At 42.1% G+C, this 23,627-nt stretch overlaps 2 protein-coding genes across 2 annotated transcripts in view; one reads left to right on the top strand and one right to left on the bottom strand.

Annotated features, from left to right (window-relative positions):
* Nucleotides 1-278: 278 nt before the first annotated feature.
* On the bottom strand, nucleotides 279-4,313 carry tmem200a (transmembrane protein 200A). The gene is made up of 4 exons (XM_071517243.1): nucleotides 4,183-4,313; nucleotides 3,363-3,697; nucleotides 2,387-2,550; nucleotides 279-1,406 (listed from the first exon to the last, which is right to left on the bottom strand). The coding sequence occupies exons 1-4, from the start codon at nucleotides 4,311-4,313 to the stop codon at nucleotides 279-281; spliced, it is 1,758 nt and encodes a 585-aa protein (XP_071373344.1).
* Nucleotides 4,314-22,012: 17,699 nt separating this feature from the next.
* The window catches only part of LOC139642413 (putative transmembrane protein 244), a 4,546-nt gene continuing 2,931 nt past the window's right edge, over nucleotides 22,013-23,627 (top strand). The window contains exon 1 of the mRNA XM_071517232.1: nucleotides 22,013-22,105. Within this exon, the coding sequence (XP_071373333.1) occupies nucleotides 22,013-22,105 (93 nt within the window). The remainder of the gene's footprint in view (nucleotides 22,106-23,627) is intronic.

The following is a 23,627-nucleotide window of genomic DNA, read 5'->3' as shown; positions in this document are numbered from 1 at the left end:
GTAGAGATTCAGTGTCTTGCTCAAGGACACTTCAGCAGGGCAGATGCTCGCTGACATGGGGGCTTGAACCCAGGCCCTCCGGGTGAAGGACCGTCTCCTACTCACTATGCCACCCTGCCACCCTCAAAAACGTCTTTAAAACCAAGAGTTTCCACTTTTCAGGGTGCAGTTGTTAAACTCATCACGCTTAATCCTGTTATACCCCAGTAGGAACCCTTTGTACAACCGTAGTTATACTGTCTTGAGAACTATGTATGGAACAGTATCCAGAACAGTCTTCAGAATCGAGTCTCGGAGCTGCCCCTCTTCAGCGTGCTGCTGTTGAACTCATCATGCTCAAAGCTCAGGTTATTATGCGACCTCGATATCATTAGCAACTTCTCTCTCTTGCTGTAGTCACGCCTCATCGACGCAGGTGACGCCCCGTCCAGCAACCTTTCCCCTTGCTCTTCCCTGTCCTCCAGCCGCACATAGCCCTTACTGCTACCCCGACTGCCGCTGTTACTACGGCTGCTGTTGCTACGGTCGAGGCGGGGCCAGCTGGGGTGCTTCCGCTGCTCCGGATGCACGCTGAGCATGCTCGGTCTGCGCTCCAGGTCCAGAGACTTGGAGTGGCTACTGAGCATGTGGAGAGAGGAGTTGGAGCCAAAGTCGCTCCTTGCCGCTCCCGGGGAAAGCCAGCAGCCTGAGGTAGAGGAGGGAGCGGGGGAGAGGGAGCAAGAGGAGACGGAGGAGCAGTGGGAGGAAGAGGAGGCAGAGTTACTGCGGTGTAAGCCCGGCGGTTTGGACGCCTTGGCGACAGACGCTACGGGAACAGCCAAGGATTCCATGGAGCCCAGCGGTCGTGACCTCTCCCGGTCTCTTCTCTCCCCTCCTCTCTCCTCTTCAGTGATTGCCTCCATCTCCGGCTCGTCGATAACGCAGTTATTTAGTTTGATAACGGGGAGAGTAAACGCAGAGAGAGAGGAGGAGACGATGGAGCGGGCGTGGTGTCCTCCCTTCTCCCTCTCTCTCTCCACGGACCACTGGTGGCGGACCGAATCCGAGTAGGCCAACCCGAGACCCGAACCGCAGAAGGGTCGATCCTTGTAGAGCGGCGCCAGGAGTCCCGCCAAGCCGCAGTCCAGCCGAGCCTGCTCCCCGTGTCTGTGAAAGTCCTCGTCTCCTAAGAGCACCTCCTCCTCTTCTGTAGACCCTCCTACAGTGCTGCCCCCGGCGCGGGCGGAGAAGGCTAGCAGGGTGTTACCGGCCAGCCGCGCTGCGCTGGCATTCTCGGCGCTGAGGGTGCCAAGATCCCCGGGTTCCCCTGCATAGGAGCCGTTGTGGTGATGGTGTTGTTTTCGCTCTTTCTGCCTGAGGCGATGGATGTCAATGACTGTGGAGTACATGTCTCTCATATGGATTACCTAGTGGAGAGGAGAATTATTATTAGAGGTAGTTGTAGTGGCAGTATTAGTCATAGTAGTAGAGTACATGTCCTTCGATTACCTGAGAAAAGAAATATGATTATTAGTATCACTATTGTACCTTTCTGAATGTGTGTATGTGTGTGTGTTTGGATGTTTGTGACCTTGGAGAAAATACCTGGAAAGCAGGAAGGGAGCAGGAGAGGATTAATCGGATCAAGAGAGGGAAGGAGAGGGGAAAAAAACAGAGGAAATGTGATAAAAGGAAAATTGGAGAGATAAGGATGGGAGGAAAGGAGAGGAGGGTGGAAGAGAAATATGATCCATATTTTTGTTATATATAGATGATGGATATTGATGACTGTGGTGTACATGTCAATCATTACCTAGAGAGTGGAGGAAGAAACGAGAGGAGAATATAGGAGATAGGAGACGAGAGGAGAAATTTGAATTCTCACCATGTCATTGTTGCCATTCTAATAATTGATAATAATAATAATCATAATAATACTAATAGACTAATAAGAATAGATTGCTCTCAAATCTGATCTTAGTGTGTCCCCCTCACCCTCCCTTCAAGAATTCTATTTGTTGGGATGGACAGACCTGTGTGTGTGTGTGTGTGTGTGTGTGTGTGTGCACTTGCATCTGTTTGCACAACATGTTTGTGCATGTGTGCATTCTATGTTGGTAGAGCAGATTCAACAAGACAAATCACAGTGAATTAACACTTGAAAGGTAGAGCCGTGGTCAGTTGACTTTTTGTAGACACAAGTTCTGTACTAACCAGGGTTTAACGATTTACCTTTCATTAGGTCTAATTATCTTTCCACTTTCTATTAATGGCTTGTTGGCTTTCTCTCTTTTCTATTGGCACAGATCAAGATACTATGTATATCACTATTTTCTGAAACGTCTGCCATGTGAATTCCGTGTGTGTGTGTGTGTCTGTGTGGAAGTGTGTATCTTCTGATTTATACCTTAGTTTCTCTGTCTCTGTTTTCATGAAGTATGGCATTAGCGCAGATGAAGATGAAAATCCCGATGCCCATGGTGAAGGGCCCGAGCATCTTCATCCTCTCTGAATGACGATGCTGTTCCAGGAACCGGGTCAGAGCGCCCCCTGCCGGCACGGGGGGCTTACCTGGAGGCACAAAACAAGGAGGGGACAAGCCACGTCATAATACTAGGAGTAAACAAAAAACAAGGATGGATGGAGTTACATCATAACCCGTGGAGCAGAAAACAAGAAGCCGTCAGAGACATCGAGTGAGTTTTCTAAGCTGTCCCTTTTCCAGAGCTAATATATGCTGGCTGCAAATATGTAACAAAACCCTCCATAACACCGCCATGATGAGATACCCAGCATTCTTCACCTGGCATATAAGTACCAGTAACAGCTAGTACTAGTAACAGCCATGGAGCAGGATTGTGGAACCTGGCATGAAAAAAATAAAATAAAATGCAAATACATTTTCTAATATAGGAGATTAACATTCAGAATTTAAGCAGCTGACTTATAATCGTCAGTGGCTGGAGTTTTTTTACACCACTTCTTTTAATAGAATAGCAGTGAAATAGTCACATAATACTTGCTAGATTTCTACCAGATGTTCACCACAGATGTTGACATTTTACATATGAGATTTTCTATGTCAACCTCAATGATTCCAGATACGATTCTGCATAAACTTTTGCATAAAGTGCAAAGAATTAATGCAGCAGTGGTGAAAACAGAGTTGGGGTCGATTCACTTTCAGTGCAGTCAGTTCAGAATGTGAATGGAAGCTGCAATGCATTTGCTGATGATTGATGCATTCAGTCTCATTTATGGATATAACTATTACTGTAATGCCAGGTTTTTCAGTAATTGAATTTGTAATAAAAAAAAAATTACTTTCTGAACCAATTTAATGAAAACATCCTGGTTAACAGTTCCTTCCTCAATTCAGTTACCTTGCACATTATGGCTCGTACTGGAGTTAGCCACCACCTCCACATCTCCCTCTGTGACAGCCATCTTGACTCCATTCGCTTCACTTGAAGTGGTCATTTTGGCTCCTGTGGCAGACATTTTGGTTCCTCCAACAGTTGCTCTCTTGGATCCTCCTGCAGCGCCAGTGGGTATTTTGTTTGAGGGCCTGGTCTCGCTCTGTGGCCAGTAACCCAGTGTTGCCATGCCGATCCCCATGGCCAGGATGACCAATCCCAGGAGAAGGAAAAACCCAGAGGCGGAATAGAGGCGGAGCCTGCCGCGCACCACCACAACGTCAGCACGACGCTTCCTCTTTCTAAATAAAAAGGAAATATAACATTAATCACTAGTTTTGTTTAGTGTCATGGATCTTACTTGATAATATGACAGGATAAAGGCAAAGCCTCGCCCACACCACATCAGCTCAATACTTACTCTTTCTGATGAAAATTATAAATTTCTCAAGTAATCAATACAAAATTTAAGCAATACATTAATTTACCACTGTGCATCAATGACACTGATGGCAGTTTCACCTCTGTGTGTTGATGTTGATGATGCAAAGCTGGCTTGCACCATCCACTAAGGTACACAGGTTGCTAAAGCATTTGCATGCACCGTATAGCACACAGTGCATGTTTACAGTCCAAGCTAGCTTTGCATCATATCAAAAGCAACATAGCTAATGAATCACACAGAAATGAAACTGATATCAGCTTGTTGTTGCACAGTAGTAAAGTATTTGTTAAATTGTTAAATGGTTGGTTTATAGAGTATAAAAAAGAAGTGAAATATGAGCACCTGGGAGCAGCTTCTGGAGCAGCGTTTCCCAGGCCCGAGGCAGCGGCTTGTAGGGGGCGGTGCTGAGAGCGAGCCGAGTCTTGGCGTTTTAGCTTAGCCAAGCCTGTTAGCACACCTGCTGCCGCAGTCATACTTAACCTGCAGAACACACACACATGCAGACACACAAGTTATGATGATGAGTCTTTAACATCTGCTGTGTGTCTAACATAATGTTCTATGAATGTGTGTGTGTGTGTGTGTGTGTGTGTGTGTGTGTGCGTGCCATATGGCCAGATCACTAATGACAACTGACATGGAGCAGTTTCCTGCAAGCATATTGGGGGAAAAAACATTAACAGCCATATTCAAGGTCTCCTGCATGCTCTGACTACATGCTCTGCAATCAACCATACAATCTTGGGCCAATCCCAAAAATTACAGCTCTATCTGTCTGAGCCGATGTTTTATGCAGGTATAATGCCTCATACAGTTTCCTGCAGCAAAAACTATTGCAGTGTGTCAAAGTTTCACAGTCTTTCAACAGAGAGTGAGAGAAAGTCCAAGTCAAACTGATGTATTCAGATATAAACACACACAAACCTACTGAACACACTCACTGAACAACAATCTCTTGTGTTTACTGATGATGTTCTCGTGTTGGCTGTCAGCCTTCAGGGCAACAGTGGGCAGGGGTGTGTGTGTGTGTGTGTGTCTGTGCATACATAGCCACACATTTACCCCTACAGGATGTTTGTCTATTGCGTTCTTCCTGTGTGCGTGAGAGAGAGAGAGGGAGAGAGAAAGAGAGAGAGCGAGAAACAAACAAAGTCCAATACCGAGAAATGGAGATTATCAGAGAGAGAGAGATGGAGAGGAAAAAAGAGAGAGAAAGGGACCTTGAACCATATACCGGCTTGCCTTTTGTATTCTTATGTACAGGTTATTGTTTTTTATTCTAATGCAATTACTTTATTTTATTTAAATTTTGCTTTTTACTATTACAGTATTTGCTGTTATCGTGGTGTTTTTGTAAACTCTATAATCTATAACATTTTGTCACCGTCATCATCATCTTATCATCATCTTATCATTATTATTATTATTATTATTATTATTATTATTATTATTATTATTATTATTATTATTATCATTATCATTATTATTATTATTATTGTTGTTGTTTTTTGTTATAATGGGAACACAAAGCTGCAATTCATATTTACATGAATCACAGTGTCTCTTCTCGCCAGATGCTCAGCTTTCTATTAATAGTTATTAAAACAAAGAGGGTTTAAAACACTCACAGGCTTATTTCCGGAACCTTCATTTGGGTTTAAATGGCCGTTAATCTGGGCTCAGATGAACATTAACATTGTCCTGTTTAACAGTAAGAGGATTTAGCAGACTGTCTTTGCTGTTGAATAATCCAGCTACCGAACTTGAATGGATACCACAGGTATTCCGATTCAAATCAAATTTGAATTTTGATAATGTTATGGAACGTGAGTTTTACTTTGGTGCATAAGACTCAGAAAAGTGGTGTGTTTCACTCACTGTATATTGGCAAAAGTTTATCAAGGATGTAAGTATATTTTAAGTGGTTAAAAGTTGCTATTACTACAGGCATAAGGGTTATTTGAAGACAGGGTGAAGGATCCCCAAGTTCCCAAGAATGGTCCAACACTGGCAGAAACTGCTGCCTATGAACGCCTTATTTGCAAAATAAATAATAAAATGGACGTCTTCCTGGAAATCTGGGAACCATTCCTAACAGCCCAAGAAACCAGAACACCTCATCATACCTAGACACCAGCAGCCCAACTGGTGACAGCACTGTGAGCACTGTTCTGACGGGTGGGGGGTGGGATTAATGTTTCCTGGAATTGTTAATGTTAAATTGGTGCTCAATATTTTGGTTATATCTTGTTATACTTTATTTTTATTAATAAGTATCTATTCTACTGTAACCGATTTTATTCTACCTCTTTATTTTTGTATTCCCCTTTTGCATATGCAGATGTTTAAACGCGGTACGCATTTAGGACTTTTTGTTCAACACCTTCATACACAGTGTAGCTGCATGTAAGTATTTAAGTCTATGAGTGTATGTATATATGTATGTGTGTATAAGTGCATATGTATATTCCATTTTTGGTGAAGTTCTTGCAACATGGGCTTATGACAAAATTTGGCTGTATCTCATATGGAAGCTGTTTGTTGTTTTTGTTTCTTCTCCATTTTGCTTTTTGTTCTCTTCAAAGGAAACGATAAAAGAGCATAACTGAAAACAAAAAGAAAGGTGATGAGCTACTATGGTCGAAGCATCATTTGACTGAATTCTCCAGTGGCAGTTGTGTTGAATGTTCTAATTCTGAGAGTCTCATGAACTGTGTACAAAATAAACTGTGCTTATTTTGATGGTAGTTATCTAAGCTGTACCAAAAGAGGGAAAATGAGTCATTATGTATCCGTTCTAATTCGGTGACTGCAGAGGTTCTCAGCTGCTGTGCCAAGGAGTGAGCTCGGGTGTGCTGGAGAATTGGTTCAGATGTTTCAAATAAAAAGCATTCATTAGAGTGGTTAGTCATTAGAGTAACACCATTAAAATATACAAACAAAATGTAAAGTCATGATGTTATTGTTCGGTGTTATTTTTGTGTCGTGGTGTTACAGTATTGTGAAGTGTGGTTTTCTGTTAGAAAGTTATGAGATGACCCCAAAAAAAGTATAGGCTATAAACAAAATCCTCTGGACTTAAAATGAAGAGTTGAAGACGTTTCACTGCCCATCAGCAGTTCGAACTGATGAAGCCTCTTGGATGAGCAGCATTTTACTGTAAGTCCAGTGGATTTTGTTTTCATACTTCTTTTTGGACCTCTCACTACCTGAATAACTGAAATTACAGTAATCTGCACAGACATTATGAGACGTTTTCTGTTATTGTTATTATGAGGTGATGTTTTCTTTTAGAATGTTATTGTGAGGTGTAACTTTGGGTTAGAATGTGATTGTGAGGTGTCACTTTGGGTTAGAATGTGATTGTGATGTGTTACTTTGGCTTAGACTGTGATTGTGATGTGTTACTTTGGCTTAGAATGTGATTGTGATGTGTTACTTTGGCTTAGAATGTGATTGTGATGTGTTACTTTGGCTTAGAATGTGATTGTGATGTGTTACTTTGGCTTAGAATGTGATTGTGATGTGTTACTTTGGCTTAGAATGTGATTGTGAGGTGTAGTTTTCAGTCAGCAAGTTAGTGTATGTATTTCTTTATGTACTAAACAATATTTGTTTCAGCGGGACCTTCTGTTTTCTGTGATTATTGTGTATTTGTGTGTGTGTGTGTGTGTGTGTGTGTGTGCACATCTTTGTGTGTGTGTTTGTGTCTATATAAGAGGATAAAACAGATTTAGCATGGGAACAAGAACACACCCATGACCTTTGGTTGTCTATCTCTTTATTTCTCTCTCTCTTACTCTTTCTGTCTCTCTGTCACTCTCTCTTTCTCCCTCAAGACTATCTGTAAATCCCTCTCTCTCTCCCTTTCTAATTTTTGCCCTCTGTCTCTTTCTTTCTTCTCTTTCTAGTTGTGACCCTGAATACGTTTTTTCCTTTTCCTCACCCCCATCTTATTTTCTCTGCTTATTTCTCTCTGCCTCTGTCTCTCCTCCGCCCACCCCCTGTCCTCTCAGATCTATTTTTAATCAGTTCCTAATTCTCATTTTCTTTCATTTGGTCACTTTCCTCTATCCCCCCCCCCTCCCCCTCCTTTCTACTGTATCTCTCTCATGGCTGTAAAGTCTGCTTTAAGATTTAGAATCGGATAATGCTTTCAGTGCTCACACAGACTGTGAATCACAAACAACAAACCCAGTCACCCTCTCCTCCTACCCTGCGTTATCGCTCACACGTTTTAATGTCTTTTTCATGTCCATCATCTTATTGTTAATACTGCTTTAGGAGAGCGCTTTGCCACAGATGGTGAATCACACAAGGAGAAACACAACCAGCCTCTTTTCTCGAGTTTTCTGCTCTCGCTCCCTCTCGCTCCTTGTTTCTCTCCTCAGTGTGTGTCAAGCAGAACCCACACAATGTTGCAAGAAGAGGGGGAGAAAAGAGGAGCGAGAGATGGAGGAGAGTACAGCAGCGAGACAGAGGAGAGGAGATTGGGATGACAAAAAAAGGATGAGGAGGAGCAAGGAGACGGGGGGAGGATGGAGAGGGGGAGAAGGGGGAAATGATCGAGATGAAGAGAGGAGAAGAAATGAGAGGAGAGGGATAACAGAAAGGCTTATACTTAAAGCCTCCATCAATGCAGCACAGCTAGGTGCAACTTTGAGGCATGACTGGCAACTGAAAGTGCTGTACAAAAGGCTCAACAATAAAAAAGAAATGTCAAAATTTCTTTATGACTTGTCTTGAGGAGTGAAGGCAGGGACAAAGAGCATTGAAGATGGAAAGGGGCTAGGAATAAAAGAGAGGAGAGTAAAGTTCTTTCTTGCCAGTGATGACAAGGAAGAGGCAGAAAGCAAGTGAAGTGCATCTGCACTCTTAACAAGGCTGGAGTTGGAAACAAATAGACCAGAGAGAAAGGAGCGCTATGGTAACAGACACACCAGTCGAATAAGTAACCGCTCAGGCCCAGATCCAACAAGACTTAGAGCTGTGGAGAATGTGTGCGACCAAATAAACTGGCATGTTCACTCACCATGCTCACCAAGCTGAGTGCACACCTAATACACAGAAATACAGGCTCATAGGGTCTGTGCTGGTCATGCATATGTAAAATCTAATGTTTTTGAGTGCAGAATATTGAATTGTAAGTGAGGCTGCACAGATGGGAATGCCTAATGTGATATTTATTTAGAGAAAATCCTTCTACAAGTTAAGTTTTAGTCTTTTAGAGAGAGTGAAATTGGTTCTGTTGCCAGTGACGACACTGAAGCACCTAATGTAAAGAAGCTGTCACATGATGTCACAATGTCCATCTACATTCCATTGAAATGTTGCTTGTGGACAGGCAGCATAGCATAACACTTGGCTATGAGACACACAGACTGTATTAACATTACTATCAGTATTCTCTACCTCATATCTGTTAAAATTTGTAAACAATTTGAATTCCTCAGCTCCATTTTCCATCCCACCACTTTAATTGACGTTGGGTTTGTAATTAGTATATGAATGATAAAGTTGCTTCTGTGTGATCACCTTAAGATTTATTAAATTGCTTCCACTTGTTATCTGTTGAACACACAGTCACCGTAAGACATGAAACGTTGCCAGTATACAATGTCTTGCCTTTCAGGGAGAGGATTAATTCTGTTGCCAGAGACATTTGAATATTAAGAGACAGTCCTACAGTTACATTTTAAAAACATTACCATTATATCATGTCTTTCAGAACAGACATTGTCCCCAGAGCATCCGACACGGCTTAGACTGCCGTTAAGAAATTCTCTGCATGTAGCGTGCCTTTGAGAGAGGAGATGCATTGTGTAGCATGATAACGACATAATTTTACCTAATCTATAGGAGACGTCACATGATGTTTTGTCCCTATAGCAACTAGCCTACATGTACTGCTGCTAGGTGACATGTTTCTATAGCAACCACCAGATGTATTCACAGGAATGACAGGTATATCATTAATGCTACATCCTATCAACAGAGAGAGAGAGAGGACAAATGGAGAGAGGACAGGAAGGGAGATTTTTTTTTTCAATTTTGACTATGCATGTTCACTACATGTGGTTTGGCATCATTTCACTTGCTTTCATTCATGCCAATAAAACATTTTGATTAGATGTGATTGAGAGGGTGAGGAAGGGAGGAGAGGAGATTGGAGGCTTCAGTTGTATGTCTGCTTAATCATCATGACAATAAACCACTTGAATTGAGAGAGAGGGGGAGAGGGATAGATAATTGGAGAGTGAGAGAGAGGGAGAGTGAAAGAAAATTTGAGACATGGGGAAGGAGGGGGGACAGAGTTTGGTATATGGAAGATACTAGCAAACAAATTGTACTCCAGCGTTAATTACATCTTGTTAACGCAGTCGGTAATGAAGCACTATACTGCTACAGTCGTTATAATTCCACACATGAGAAAGAGATGGACAGAGCGTGGCAGAGAGAGACAGAAAAAGAGAGAGAGAAGTAAGCTGGGGGGAGAGAGAGAGTGAAGAAGCGAGAAATCTGCAGAAGAAGACAGCCGGAGGGGGAAGACAGAGAGAGAATGGAGGAGGTTCTTTGATCCATGTAACAAACCCCAGAAAGGCTTTTTTGACTCGAGAGGAGCAGTGAAAAGTTTGTCTCAAATGACTCACTTCAGTGAATTGTATGCTAACACGTCACAGAGAAAGGCATCTAGTATGGACAGAGATGGAAAACGAGGGAAAGAGCAACAGAGAGAGAGAGAGAAGTAATGGAGAGAAAAGAGAGTAGAAAGATGAAAGAGGAGTGAGATGGAGAGAGATATAAAATATTGACATCCTTTATGTCCCCTATTAGAGTTTCAATGGGTCATCATGCATTGCTATTTCTATCTCGCTGGTCTGCTCTGGTAAGGTTAACTCAGGCTGAACTGAACCAGTAAATAATTAAAAAAAACATACCAATGGCGTGTTTTTCAGTTGAACTTGGATTCAAATAGAGAGACTGACTGAGGGAAAGGCAACAAAGACAGACAGAAACGATACAGAGAGACGGAGAGAAAAGAGAGGGGGGAGAAAGAGAACGACCCCCTCTTGTTGGTGTAAAGGCCATCTGGCATGATACCATGGATCTGGGAGGTAAACATGGAAGGAGTCCCTCACATCAGCACCAGTCAGACATGAGGAGGTGCGGCGTGTGCAGCGACACCTCGCCAAAAGCTGGTGAATGCTATTTCAATCCCTCCGGCATTTGGCTGCAGGGACTCTATGATTGCTGTGACAAAATTTTTGGCAGATTTTGAGAAAATTGGAGGGCGGTTTGCAGTGCTGTCTGCGTTTTCTTGTGGTAAAAGCAGAAAAGATTGATGGAAATGACAGAATGAGTCAAGCGCTAGAACGCAGTGAACAAAAACTGATCTGCGCAAATTGCACTTCCTGTTGTTGACACTGCTGTCGACATGAAATACTGGAGTAGCTGGAAAAATGTTAATGTCAAGGTAAAACTTAAAATGACTCAATTCCGAGGCACCGACTGTAATGACTGTCCTGTAAATCTTAGTACTGACACACAAAATGCTCATGGAGAAAGCTGCATTCACTTTGATGGACAAGAGTATTTTCATAGACTGATTTCATTAGATTTCAATTAATTTCATGTATTTCTTTTGTTTGACCTTGACTTTCTTTATATTTGAATATTTTCATGGCACACCTGTTGAGACCCACTTATTTAATATCTGACATTTATAGTTATAGTATAGTAGAGTTATAGGATAGTATAGTATAGTATAGTATACTGTAGTATAGTAGAGATATGATTTGGACCTCCAACTCAGGACAGATCTTGGTAGTGTGTCTCTAATGTCAAGTCTGCTACTAGAATATGAAGACCAAAGTGTGAAGTTGTAAAGCAGATTTTTCTAGCATTTCTGCTTCCACAGAAACTATGTGATACTGTAGGAAAGATGGGAGAGAGAGAGAGTGAGATGAGATGATGATATGACACAAGACTGTGACCTGGACTTGCTGGAGCCTGCTGGTCTGCCAGGACACCCCAGGATACACATTTCTAAAACAGATCTGTGTGTCCTATTAGGGAAAATGTATCTTGTTACTTTTCAACAAGGCATATTTCAATAGCTACACATTTTAATACGGTACTTTATTGATCCCTGTAGGGAAAGTCTCTTTTTGCTTGTCCACATACAGAAAAATAAAGGTGCGAACTGGAACCGAAAATGGTTCTTCGGAGTAATGCAGATCTATATATGGTATTAAGAGGTTCTTGAAAGGTTCTTGAAAGGGTGATGGCATAAATGTGGAAAATAACCAAACCCCTCCGTGGTATATGTTGTGCAATTGCAAATGAGGGCTATACAAGGGCAGATAAACAAAAACACAATGAAGCAAAGGAGAGCAGAAATGGTTCTTTAAAGGACCTTGGTCTTTGTGGAAGAAGAGGTCAGAGGTTCAGCTACAGACCAGCAGGCCTGAAGCTGGTAGGGATTCAGTGTCTTGCTCAAGGACACTTCAGCATGGCGGCTGCTTTCTAACACAGGGATTGAACCCGGTCACCCTGCCAGCCTAAAGATCCCTCCACTCCCTGCCGAAACCCAGATTTTGTTGGGGTTTTTTATATCTAACATTCAGTGTGTGTGTTTGTGTGTCTGTGTGTCTAACTCACACAGATGAAATGGAAATGACATTTTTTTTTTTTAGAAATATAACATTTTGGCAGTGATCTCTTATCCAGATCAGTTTTGAACAGGTAACAGCTGTTTTTTTTATCTGAGAAACATTTTTTTTTTACCCTTCAGCAACCTGAAGAAAGCTGAAATGAAGAAAAAGTGAGATGCTCCACTTTCTGGGACTTCCATCCTGTCATTGTCAAATGACACAGCAAGCCGACAGAGCAGACTAAAGATAGACGATCTCACAGCTTGACTGATAGCAAAGATTGCCAACATATGACTGTGACATATGCTTTATTCAGTGCATTTGTTCGCTCGGTAGTTATACCTGATGTCTTGGAAACTGCTGTCCCAAGTTTGGCAAAACTTGTACCTCAAGCCTTTGAACAAGCATATCTGCTGTCTTCTCTGAGCCAAGAGTCATTAAATATTGTGTGTCTGAACAATTTGGCATGAGAAACAAGTATCTTTTAGAAACCTTTAACCTAGCAGATAGCAGATTTTCCAAGAGCTTGTTTTCAAGACTGCTTGTGATTAGGAAACTCACAAATTCAGAGTTTTCTGCTGCTACACTGATTGTAATTGCCTCTGAGAATCAGATAAATAGTTAATAGCAGAATTGGCCTGAAAATACGGTACCATTGGTTCTGTCTGGGTCTGGCTCCTGGGTATATTCAACCTTTATATTAGTCTGATATCTAGATTGAAGTCTCCACTATGAGCCCATGTCCGTCTGGAGCTAAAATTGGACTTGTAGTTCACTAAGGAAGCAGATTGTTGTTTGGTCGGGGGAATAAAAGGGGCGTTTCATGTTCATGTTATTTGATCTGAAGTTCCTGAGGAAATTGGCCGTCATGGGAGAGGGAGAGAGGGAGGAAGAGAGCCAAACAGTGAGCAAGAGATAGAAGAGAGGAGAGCGAGTGAGCGTGCGTTTGTATAGTAGTTTATTCCTACAGACTCACGGTCATGGGTGAGTCATCAATCTGAAGAATATGTCACTATGCGTTTGCCTGCTGACCTTTCCACACACACACTACTGCACTTATTATCACATTTTCTTCATGTAAGCTCTCAACCTTCAAATCCTGCACTGTCTTGTTTTTTTCTTATTATTTTGACAATGTTTTGATACAGTATAAGCTTTGTCTTGGTGTTTTTCATGTCTTGCATCGTGTGTGTGTGTGTGTGTGTGTATGTGTGTGTGTGTGTGTGTGTGTGTGTACACTGGAGCGAGCCCTCCGTTGATTCCAGTAAAATGACTCATTCTCTCTTCCTCACAGCCCCGGGTGTCAGTCACCCACTCATCCTGAGGCACGAGCTGCTGCAGCAGTGCTTTCCAAAGTGGGGTCCTGGGACCTCCCAAGGGTCCGTGAGGGCATTCTAAGGAGTCCCCAGCAACTTGAGGAATAATTACATTTTACCAGGAGTTCACAGTTCTGATTTGATTTCACCTTAAATACTCTCTCCCCGACTACAGTAGAAACAGGTATACAGATCCTTGACATGAAAAGGTTTGGGAAGCCAAAGGCTAGAGAGCAGAGGGAGTTAGTCTGTTAGTGTGATAACTGTGAATGAGAATTACTGTAGCCTATATGTCTGTATAATAATTAATAATTCTAAGCCTATATCCTACTTCTTGATGTTTTGAATGATTCTCAAATTAAACCTGGATGCATTGGTCCTTACTGATCTATATCAGTAAGGACCAATGCATAATTTGAGAATACATACATCTCATTATGAGCATCACTTGTGAAGTTATTTAGTTATTTGACTGTTTAAGTAACCCTGCTTCTTGAAATCCCCCCAGGGCGAGTGTTAGTCTAATTCACTATCAATTCAATCATTCAAAACATAAATGTAATAGGCCTAACTGCACTTCATTTGCCAATAATAGAGCATCTATCCTGATGTATTGTTTATCGGCTATAGGGGATTTGACAGTCCATTACAAATCGACCACTGAGCCCGGTGGCCACATCACTGATGACCTTTGACCCCATTTTGAGGGGGTGGTATGAATTTTGACGTCATGACTTCTTAGCCTACATGATTTAATAATAAACAGATAGCAGCCTAAGATATGAGCGGAAATGAACTGATAGGCTTTGCTATGGCCCTGCAGTATTGAATTAACAGAATTTTGAATAAGCAATCATTCCAAATAGCCTTGACACAATGAACTGATAGAAGAACTGATAAAAGAGAAAACTGGTGTAATATAGCCTTATATAGCCTCTCTCTCTCTTCACCTCCAGCTTTCTCTGTGTGTCTCTTTCTCTGACCTTGGCTCTCGGTGTTGCATATTTATCATTCAGACCTCTGGAAATTAATTAATTAATACACTGAACATATTATAAATATATTATAAAATCAATATAATGGACATTATTAGATAGCAGCTTATCCAGTTACCCCCCTATAAAGAACCATCAATTATAGGACAATGGAAAATGGATGGGACTGAGCCAAACACCATATATCCACTAACATACACTCAGTCTGTCACAAGATGATGGGGCATGGACAACTTTATTATTCATGAAATATTGGACAAATATGGATTAAAATAAAAAAGACAGAGTGGAGCTGACAACTCGAATGCTTTATGACATTCAACATCTATCAAATGAAAATATTCGCGTATATTAATATTCATGCGGCTCTAAGTGAATTCTAGTGGTCTGGATTGGAAGAGTGCCACTCACTTCAAACGGGAGAGCCTGAACCATTCACTTACCTTTAGAGGAGCTGAGTTTTCTCTGTCAGTGTGCCATTTACACACGGAGGGGGGCGAGGCTGTAACCTGCGGGGAGGTGGAGAGCCATCTTCCACTTTCAAGGCAATATACTTCCAGTGAGATGCCACGCTGGAAGAAATTCAAACCTCTGTCACAGTTACAACAGCAGCCTTTGGTGACGAGAATCCCCCACGACCAAATCCACACTTCAAATCCACACTTCCAGGACAGTAGCCTACAGTCTTTGTAACTACATCCAAGGTCCCCGATGCAATGTCATCACCTCGGCTTGCCTCGGTCAAACTGGGACTGCTTGAAGGATCAAAGCAGGCTGTCGTTACTTTTTGTGCAGCCTAATCTAATAACTTTTACAACACGAAACACACATTCGGTTTTTATAAACACCATTTACTCCATATGTGTTGGGGGGGGGGAAGCGCTCAGGGCTCCGAGGACGAGAAACAAGCGCTCCTTAATTAGGAGAGAAGAAAAATCCTCAAAAAATGTAGGTTAATTATGGTGGTAAACTTGCTGGTGGTAATTCCCCAGTAAAATCTTTACCTCATTCATTGCAAAAACTCCAAAAAACCCATGATCTGGCGTCCTCACTGGTTGGCTTGCGTGAAACTCCCAGTGTGCCGCTATTCGCGTCCAAGAACTTGATTTTACATCCAAAAAGAAAACCTCATTTAGAAAATCTCGGCACCAGGCAGTTATTTTTTCTCCACGTAGGATCTTCTTGATAGTAAAAAAAAAAATGGTAAGTAGTCTACAACAGCGGTAAAAGCTTGTTTTTATTGCTCAGAGCCGGAGAGAAAAGCGGCCGCTCCATCCATCCTCCTAAAGCGCTTCTCCGCTTGTGGGAATGAGAGGCTTTTACCGACGCATGAGGACTGAGTGCGCGCGTGCGTGTGTATCTGTGCGTGTGAGTGTCTCTCTGTGTGTGTGTGTTTGGAGTATGGGGGGCTGGGTGAATGTAGGGGGTGAAGGTGATGGTTGGGTGTGTGTGTGTGTGTGGGTGGAAGGTGATGATGTCTAGGCGTGTGTGTGTATGGAATGATGGGGTGATGTGTGTGTGTGTATGTGTGTGCGCGCGTTTGGGGGGGTTGCATGCGTGTGTAGAGTGCAAATGATAAAGGGGATTGTTGGTTTTGTTGAGAAATGAGGGGGGCGGGGTGCGGGCGGGGGGGGGGGCTCGGAAACCCCACGTGAGGAGGCGAGAATGGATCAACTTGTGATGCTGAAACGGTTTGATTTAAATAATGTATGGCTCTGGAAGCAATAAGCAGCTCAATTCTGAATACACTATCTGCATACAAAGCCTTATTAAATGCATCACTGCTATAGCAACAAGGCAATATGGGAAAGTGGTGTGCTATTGTAATATTGCCATTTGTGACTCCTTGTGTGTTCATGTTTGTGTGTGTGTGTGTGTGTGCATGTCTTTCCTCATTGAGTTAGATAGAAATCAAAAGCAGGGAGGATAGAGAGGATTTTATTGACACACACACACACACACACACACACATGCAGCATTGTGTTGTTGTCCAAGTGAACACTTTTCAGATTCTCACACAGGAAGAGCGGACAGCAAAGATGTTGCAGATGTTGGCGCACATGTCATTTCCTGTATTTACATTCTGGAACTGATTCAGAGAAAATACAGCCACCGGGGCGGGGCGATTAACACAGACTGACACGTTTTATTAAATGTTTTAGTTAATAACTGATGCAAGTTGATTTATTTTGACCAGTAAGCTTTGTCGCTTCGTCAGTAGCAGATTCACCTCCCAGTTTCCAGTATGCGAACTAAATAATTATGTGTGTGTGTGTGTGTGTGTGTGTGAGAGAGTGTCGTTATTTGTTCAGATGGCAAAGATTAAGCTGGCTAGAAATGAAACACCCTGAGGGGAGAGTGGTAGAGAGGAACACACACACACACACACACACAGTAATACACACTCACATACAAATGTTCTTGTGAGAACATTCTGTTGGCTTACATTCATTCCTTAGCTCCGATCCTTAGCCTTAACCCTGACCGCTGCATGCCTGACCTTCACCCCAACCTTAACCTGAGTCTAATTCTATATACACACACACAAACACACACACTAAAAATAACCCTTTTCTTAATGGAGTCTTTGAAGCAGTCCTTACAAGCCGCCACACAGATTTTCTACTCTTGCGGTGGAGACATTTGGAGCCCGAAAGATAGTAAAAACATTAATCGTATTGACAGACAAACCCATGCGTGCCTTCCAACACACACACACACAGACACACACACACACACACACACACACACACACACACATACAGAGTGGGTTGAGATTCATGTTGAAGGCGTTACAGATGTTGGTGCACTGGTCGCTCCTGTATTTACATTCCATAACTGATTCAACTGAAAACACATGAGACAGAGAGAGAGAGAGAGATGGAGACAGAAAGTGGGAATGAAAAAAAGGAGGAAGACACAAAGAGGGAGGAGAGAGAGAGGAGAAGAAGAATTCCTCTCCTTTTTCTGTGTCTTAGCTTCACATTGTTGACCGTTGCATTTGTTGTTTACAAGGCTGCTTGGGATTATGGGATTTGCCAAATTTGTTAACTTCTTCCGTGGTACTTATTGTAAGCAGCTGTGGACAAGAGTCTCAGCTAAATAATTACATTTTAAACTATAATTGAGAGGAGAAGAGAGGAGAAGGCATGTGGGAACTGAGGAGAGGAAGTGAGGGAGGTAGAGGAGAGGAAGACAGGAGGAGGAGACTAGATGAAGGAAAGAAGAAGAGAAGGGGAGGAAAGATAATAGAGGAGGAGACAGGAAAGCACATTAGAAAAGAAATTAGAATGTCTCAGGTTGACTTCTAGGTGGGTCAAAGGATGATTGACAGGCAGGGGAACTGGTAAAAACCAATGGGAGATGGCTGAGAGTTATGGGTTAAGTTGTCTGGAAGAGGGCGGGACAAGCAGACAGGTGGTTAATGAATTCAATGTATCTCTGTATCTCTGTATCTCTCTCTCTCTCTCTCCGCCCAGTTACTGTTGTTGCCTATTTCTGTATATCTTGAATGAATTATGATGTGTTACACTGTGTGTGCATGTGTATTTGTGTGTTTGTGTGATGACATCCGTGGCAAGTGTAGCACCCAACAAACACACACACACACACACACACATTGGACAGTAATTGCAAGCTCTCTGCTCCTATAGCATGCCATGTCGACGTGGTTAAATCAGCCTCCCTCCCTCTTTTCCCCTCCCTTGCCCTCTCTTTCTTTTTCTCTCTCTCTCTTTCTCTCTCTCTCTCTCTCTCTCTCTCTATCTGCATGTTTTATTCAGCCTTGGTGTATTTAGTGCAGGGGGCCAGACTGTGAACTGGCGTGACAAGCGTGTAAAGAAGTTCGTCTTTGCAGTAATACCAAATGCGTGTTGAATTGATTTTCAAATAACTTAAAAAAAAAAAAACACACATAGCAAAAGCGAGAGATGTAAGGTTGTAGTTTTTCCATCTGTTTGTGTCTCATCTCTCCTTGGTGCATCAGAGTTTGACAAGTGGGTTAAATTCAGTCATCCGGTGTAAACACTCTCTGTAGTCTGATTCAAGAGCGCTGTGTTGAATTATCTCCATCAGTCACGTCTCTCATACCAGGCGTGGGACTCGTTTCAGACCAGAGGGCGGCTCTAGTCCTTGCCTTACTCATTCTCAAACATGCTTCAGACTGTCATCTAAAGGTATTACAACAATTTCACTGGTTTGAACGACCTTCATTCCCAGGAGGCTGGTATTAGCCAAGGTCAACTGAATGTAAAGCCAATGACGGGCAATGGGGGTAGAAGTCAAATTGTTGTCACCATGCTCCTTACATACAAGGCCTACTCTTCACCATGTGAGGTTTAGTATGGGCTTAATAATTCAAAAGTGCATTAAACTTTCTAAAATGCTGCCAAGACTGGAGGGTTCTTGATATTTTTGTGGTGGTGGTAGGGCTGGGCAATATATCGATATTATATCGATATCGTGATATTAGACTAGATATCGTCTTAGATTTTGGTAATATCGTGATATGGCATAAGTGTTGTCTTTTCCTGGTTTTAAAGGCATTACAGTAAACTGATGTAATTTTCTGAACTTACCAGACTGTTCTAGCTGTTCTATTATTTGCCTTTACCCACTTAGTCATTAAATCCACATGATTATTTATCAAAAATCTCATTGTGTAAATATTTTGTGAAAGCACCAGTAGTCATCCCTACAATATTGTCGCAATATCGATATCGAGGTATTTGGTCAAAAATATCTTGATATTTGATTTTGTCCATATCACCCAGCCCTAGTGGTGGTTCTTGATATTTCATCATTGTAAAACTTTAGCTGTGTGGCATTGAAACAGGGACTTAAGCTCAATCTGCCAACACTCAAATTTTGTTCACTGTCCTGATATTTCGGCTTTTTGAAGATCATCTTTAGCCTACTGTGTTAACGTTTTAAAAAGACTAATTTTTGTTCAGGTATGTCATGCTTAGACTATTTTCTGTATAATACACTAACATTTTTATCATATATTTTGCTTTCATTTTAAATTAATGGCTGTTGTAACAATCGAGATGTCATTACATGTATGTGTCACACACACCCACACACACACACACACACACCTGCTGCTAAGGACTGATGACAGCTGTTAACACCAGCTGTTGAATGTGCGCGAGCTCATTTGTGTGTGTGTGTGTCTCAACTATTTTAACAGTCACACTGAGCAAGCGACAACAATGTAATGGTAAAGGGCGATCAAAAGACCTTCACAACAAAGTAAACAAGGTTATTCATATGTATTGTTTAACCTTTTCTTTATTTTGAGTTTTTAGAGAGAAAGACCAAGATTTCCAGAGAGTGAGTGAGAGAGAGAGAGAGAGAGAGAGAGAGAGAGGGAAGGAAGGAAAGAAAGAGATTTACGTTAATAGAGTTTTTTGTGAACTTCTGCCAAAGTACTGAGTAATGCTGCTGCCTTCACTCTAGTAGATGCACCAACACACTCACACTCACACACACACACACACACACACACACAGGAGGATGAATAGTTCTGACGCCTACCTTGCTCCACATGTGCTGCCCCCCCCCCCCCCCCCACTCCCCAGCTCTCCGTCACCATGGCTACAATGATGCAGGTTGCCGTGGCAGCGAAGGCCGAGTAACCCCCCCCCCACACACACACACACACACGTGCATACACTCTTATCCGCACACAAAGACACACACAGACGCAGGCTGTGACGCTGAATATAGAGTTTCTTAGCTATTTCTGGAGAGGGAGACAAGTATGTTCAGTTGTCGTCATCACACCACTCACCTCCGTCTCCATCTCTTCCTGAGGTAAACTACCTCTCCATCTATCCCTCCCTCTCTCTCTCTCTCTCTCTCTCTCTCTCTCTCTCTCTCTCTCTCTCTCTCTCTCTCTCTGTTCTTTTCTTATAAACACAGAGAAAAATCCTTAAGCTCTTCCTCACCCACATGATTCTCCCCCTCAGTCCTGTTTTCATTCAAAATGTCTAAATGAAACAAGACATGGAACAAGACGCATTGTGACAACATTATAAAAATCCATGGCAACATCTAAATGGCCATGACACACCAGGAAGTGCCTTATCTACTGCTTTCAGTCCTGTGGCTGCTGTGACTCTCTAATCACCTCTAATCACCACACATCTTTATTGGTTCTTTATTGGTAGATACTACAGATATATGGTAGATATACAGTATGGTGTATTATGTGGTTGTGTTGCCACCTAGTGTTCACATCAGGAACTGACAGCAGTAACTGGAATCAGTTATGTCTCAGATTTCTCAAAAGTCGGGTTTACAGGAGGGAAACAAGGTTTTTTTTTTTACTTTTTCCTATGCCACAACTCAAAATAGAGGTAATTACTACAATATCTGAAAACAATACAAGCATAGTCAAAATTTTAACACCCTCAAAATACATGTAAAGGTTGGGTTTAGCCATTATAAACTGTCAGTTTGTAAAAGGAGCTCAGTCAATCAGTTTCATTGTGAAAAATGCATTTAATGCTTTTTTATGGTCTTTGTTTATGAATGAGTTTATTTTGAGAAGGAAGGAAGAATGGAAGGAAGGACAAAATGAAGGAAGAATGGGTGAAGACAGGAGGAAATAATGAATAGCAGAACTAAAAACAGGACAGACAGAAAGGAGGAAAATGGGAGGGAGGAAGGACAGAGGGAGGGAAGCGGAGAAGAAGGAAGGAGGAAAGAAAGCAAGGGATGAAGTGAGGAAAGAAAGAAGGAATGAAGAGTAGAAGTAAGGGAGGGAGGGATGGAGGAAGGAGGGAAGGAAAGGAAGAAGAGCTGGAGGTGAGTAGGAAGAGAGGAGGATGGGAAGGAGGGAGGAGATTTGGCTCCATTTCAAGTCTGTATTGTGTGCGTGCGTGTGTGTGTGTGTGTCTATGTGTGTTCACTCTGACGAAGTATTAAGTACTAAAACCTTAACTTCCTAGCTACCTAGCCTTCCACAACTTCTCTCTCTCCCTCTCTCTCTCTCTCTCTCTCTCTCTCTGCACGTGTGTGAGTGTGTGTGTGTGTGTGTGTGTGCACGCCTGTGTGTATTATACCGTTCACCTGCATATTTATCCCCTTGGAGATTTACTCAGTCTTGTTAGTAGTAATCCCATTCCCTCTAATCCTGGCCCTCCCCCCCAACACACACACACACACACATACATTCTCTCATTTAGACCAGCAGCCATTCATGTTGTTGGACTACTGTTGTCGTTGTTTTGGATTCACGCTTATAAAACGCCATGGACCCTTCTCCCTCAAGACCACACCCAGTGATACCTGGGTAAGGACGCTGTAGCATGTAGACAAATGTGCTAGAATAGACAATAAGGTTCTGTAAAGGATTGTCTCTGAGCTTATGGAGGCTCGGTGCTGCGGAGCTACAGCTGTAAGGTGTTTACCAGATGAAATGCATGCATACAGGCTTCTAATATGGCACTCATAAGTAAATATACTAGTTTTTGTTTAGTAAATGACAGTTTCGTGTCAGCTTTATTGATAGTACAGAGTTGGAGAGAGACGGCAAAGAACTCACAACGTCAAGAGTATTCATGGTATTCATGGCATCTTAACCCACTGAGCCACCTAGGACACTATAAGAGAGTACACTTTCAGATAAAGTAGAAAAAGATGCCAAGTCAATGGATTATAGCTCCCATATTTTATGTTTTATTACATTTTGACTAAGGGAGTTGTCAGGCAATCCTGGTCCCAGGTCTGTGAAACATTTTGTACATGATGTGGGAGACGATAGCCAACAGAAAGGGTTGCATTTAAAGACGCAGCGTTTCTGTGTCATATGTGGCTTCTGGAACACATTTTGCTTAAGCACAGTCTAGTCTGGAGAAGGCAAACAAACCAGGAAGCTATCTAAGGTGTTTAGCTGTCTCTGAGGGTATTAGCGTGAGCTCAGCCGCTTTTCCGCTTTCAGACACGCCCACGTCTCATGGTCGTCTGATCAGGGGGAAAAAAATGATTCCATGTGGTTTCTCTTCATCTTTAAGCATGACAAGATCAGATGTGGCCTACATGCATACATTACATTAAAAACCACATTTTCTGTGCCTGTGTAAATACAGCCTTAGAATACAAGGGTGAACAGTTTTAATTTCTCCTATTTTCCTCCACTCTCTCACTACCATTCATGTCCTATAAAGAAGTAACTTGGAGGAGACGAGTGGAAGGAGGTGAGAAGAGGCAAATAAATAAATTAGATGTCCAGTAGCGATGACCTTATGCCAACTCCTCTATAAGGAGCTTTTTAGTCAGTATGTATAATGATAAACATTGGCATCTACTCTAGTGCAATTGAATTTTGAAAGTTCATATTTCTATGAATAGACAGTGTTGTACATGGTCCAATTATCTCACCTCTGAGAATAAGGCATTCATCTGAGCGATGTAGGAACGTGTCATGTAACTCGTGTAAGGAGACTTTGGGAAACATCTACTTTCATCTACTCCACTATTAGGATAGCAGGCAACATGGTGGCATGAGCATTAGTTTCTGGGTCATGAAGGAAAAGAGGAGGAACTGGAGGAAAGGAGCAGGGATTTTCTTTTAGTTTTGGGACACACCCAGGACATCAAATGTGGATGACCTCATTCCAGTAAATGTCCCCAGAAAGGAACTTTTTAGTCAGCACACAAATATAAGTCACCAACTTCAATGTTTATGTTTAGCTTTGTACTGATAGTCTCATCATCTCACATCTGTTATTGCTGTACCTCTTTTGTTTGAAGGAGACTTCAGCAGATGGTCAATAAAAGACTGCTTCAAAATCTGAAAGGCATTGAATTTCATC

This window comes from Centroberyx affinis, unplaced genomic scaffold (genome assembly GCF_046629955.1).
Source record: "Centroberyx affinis isolate AG114_WGS23_722 - 3 ecotype Tasmania unplaced genomic scaffold, CSIRO-AGI_Caff_v1 ptg000478l_1, whole genome shotgun sequence".
NCBI lineage: Eukaryota > Metazoa > Chordata > Actinopteri > Beryciformes > Berycidae > Centroberyx > Centroberyx affinis.
This window is presented reverse-complemented; position numbering and strand designations above follow the sequence as displayed.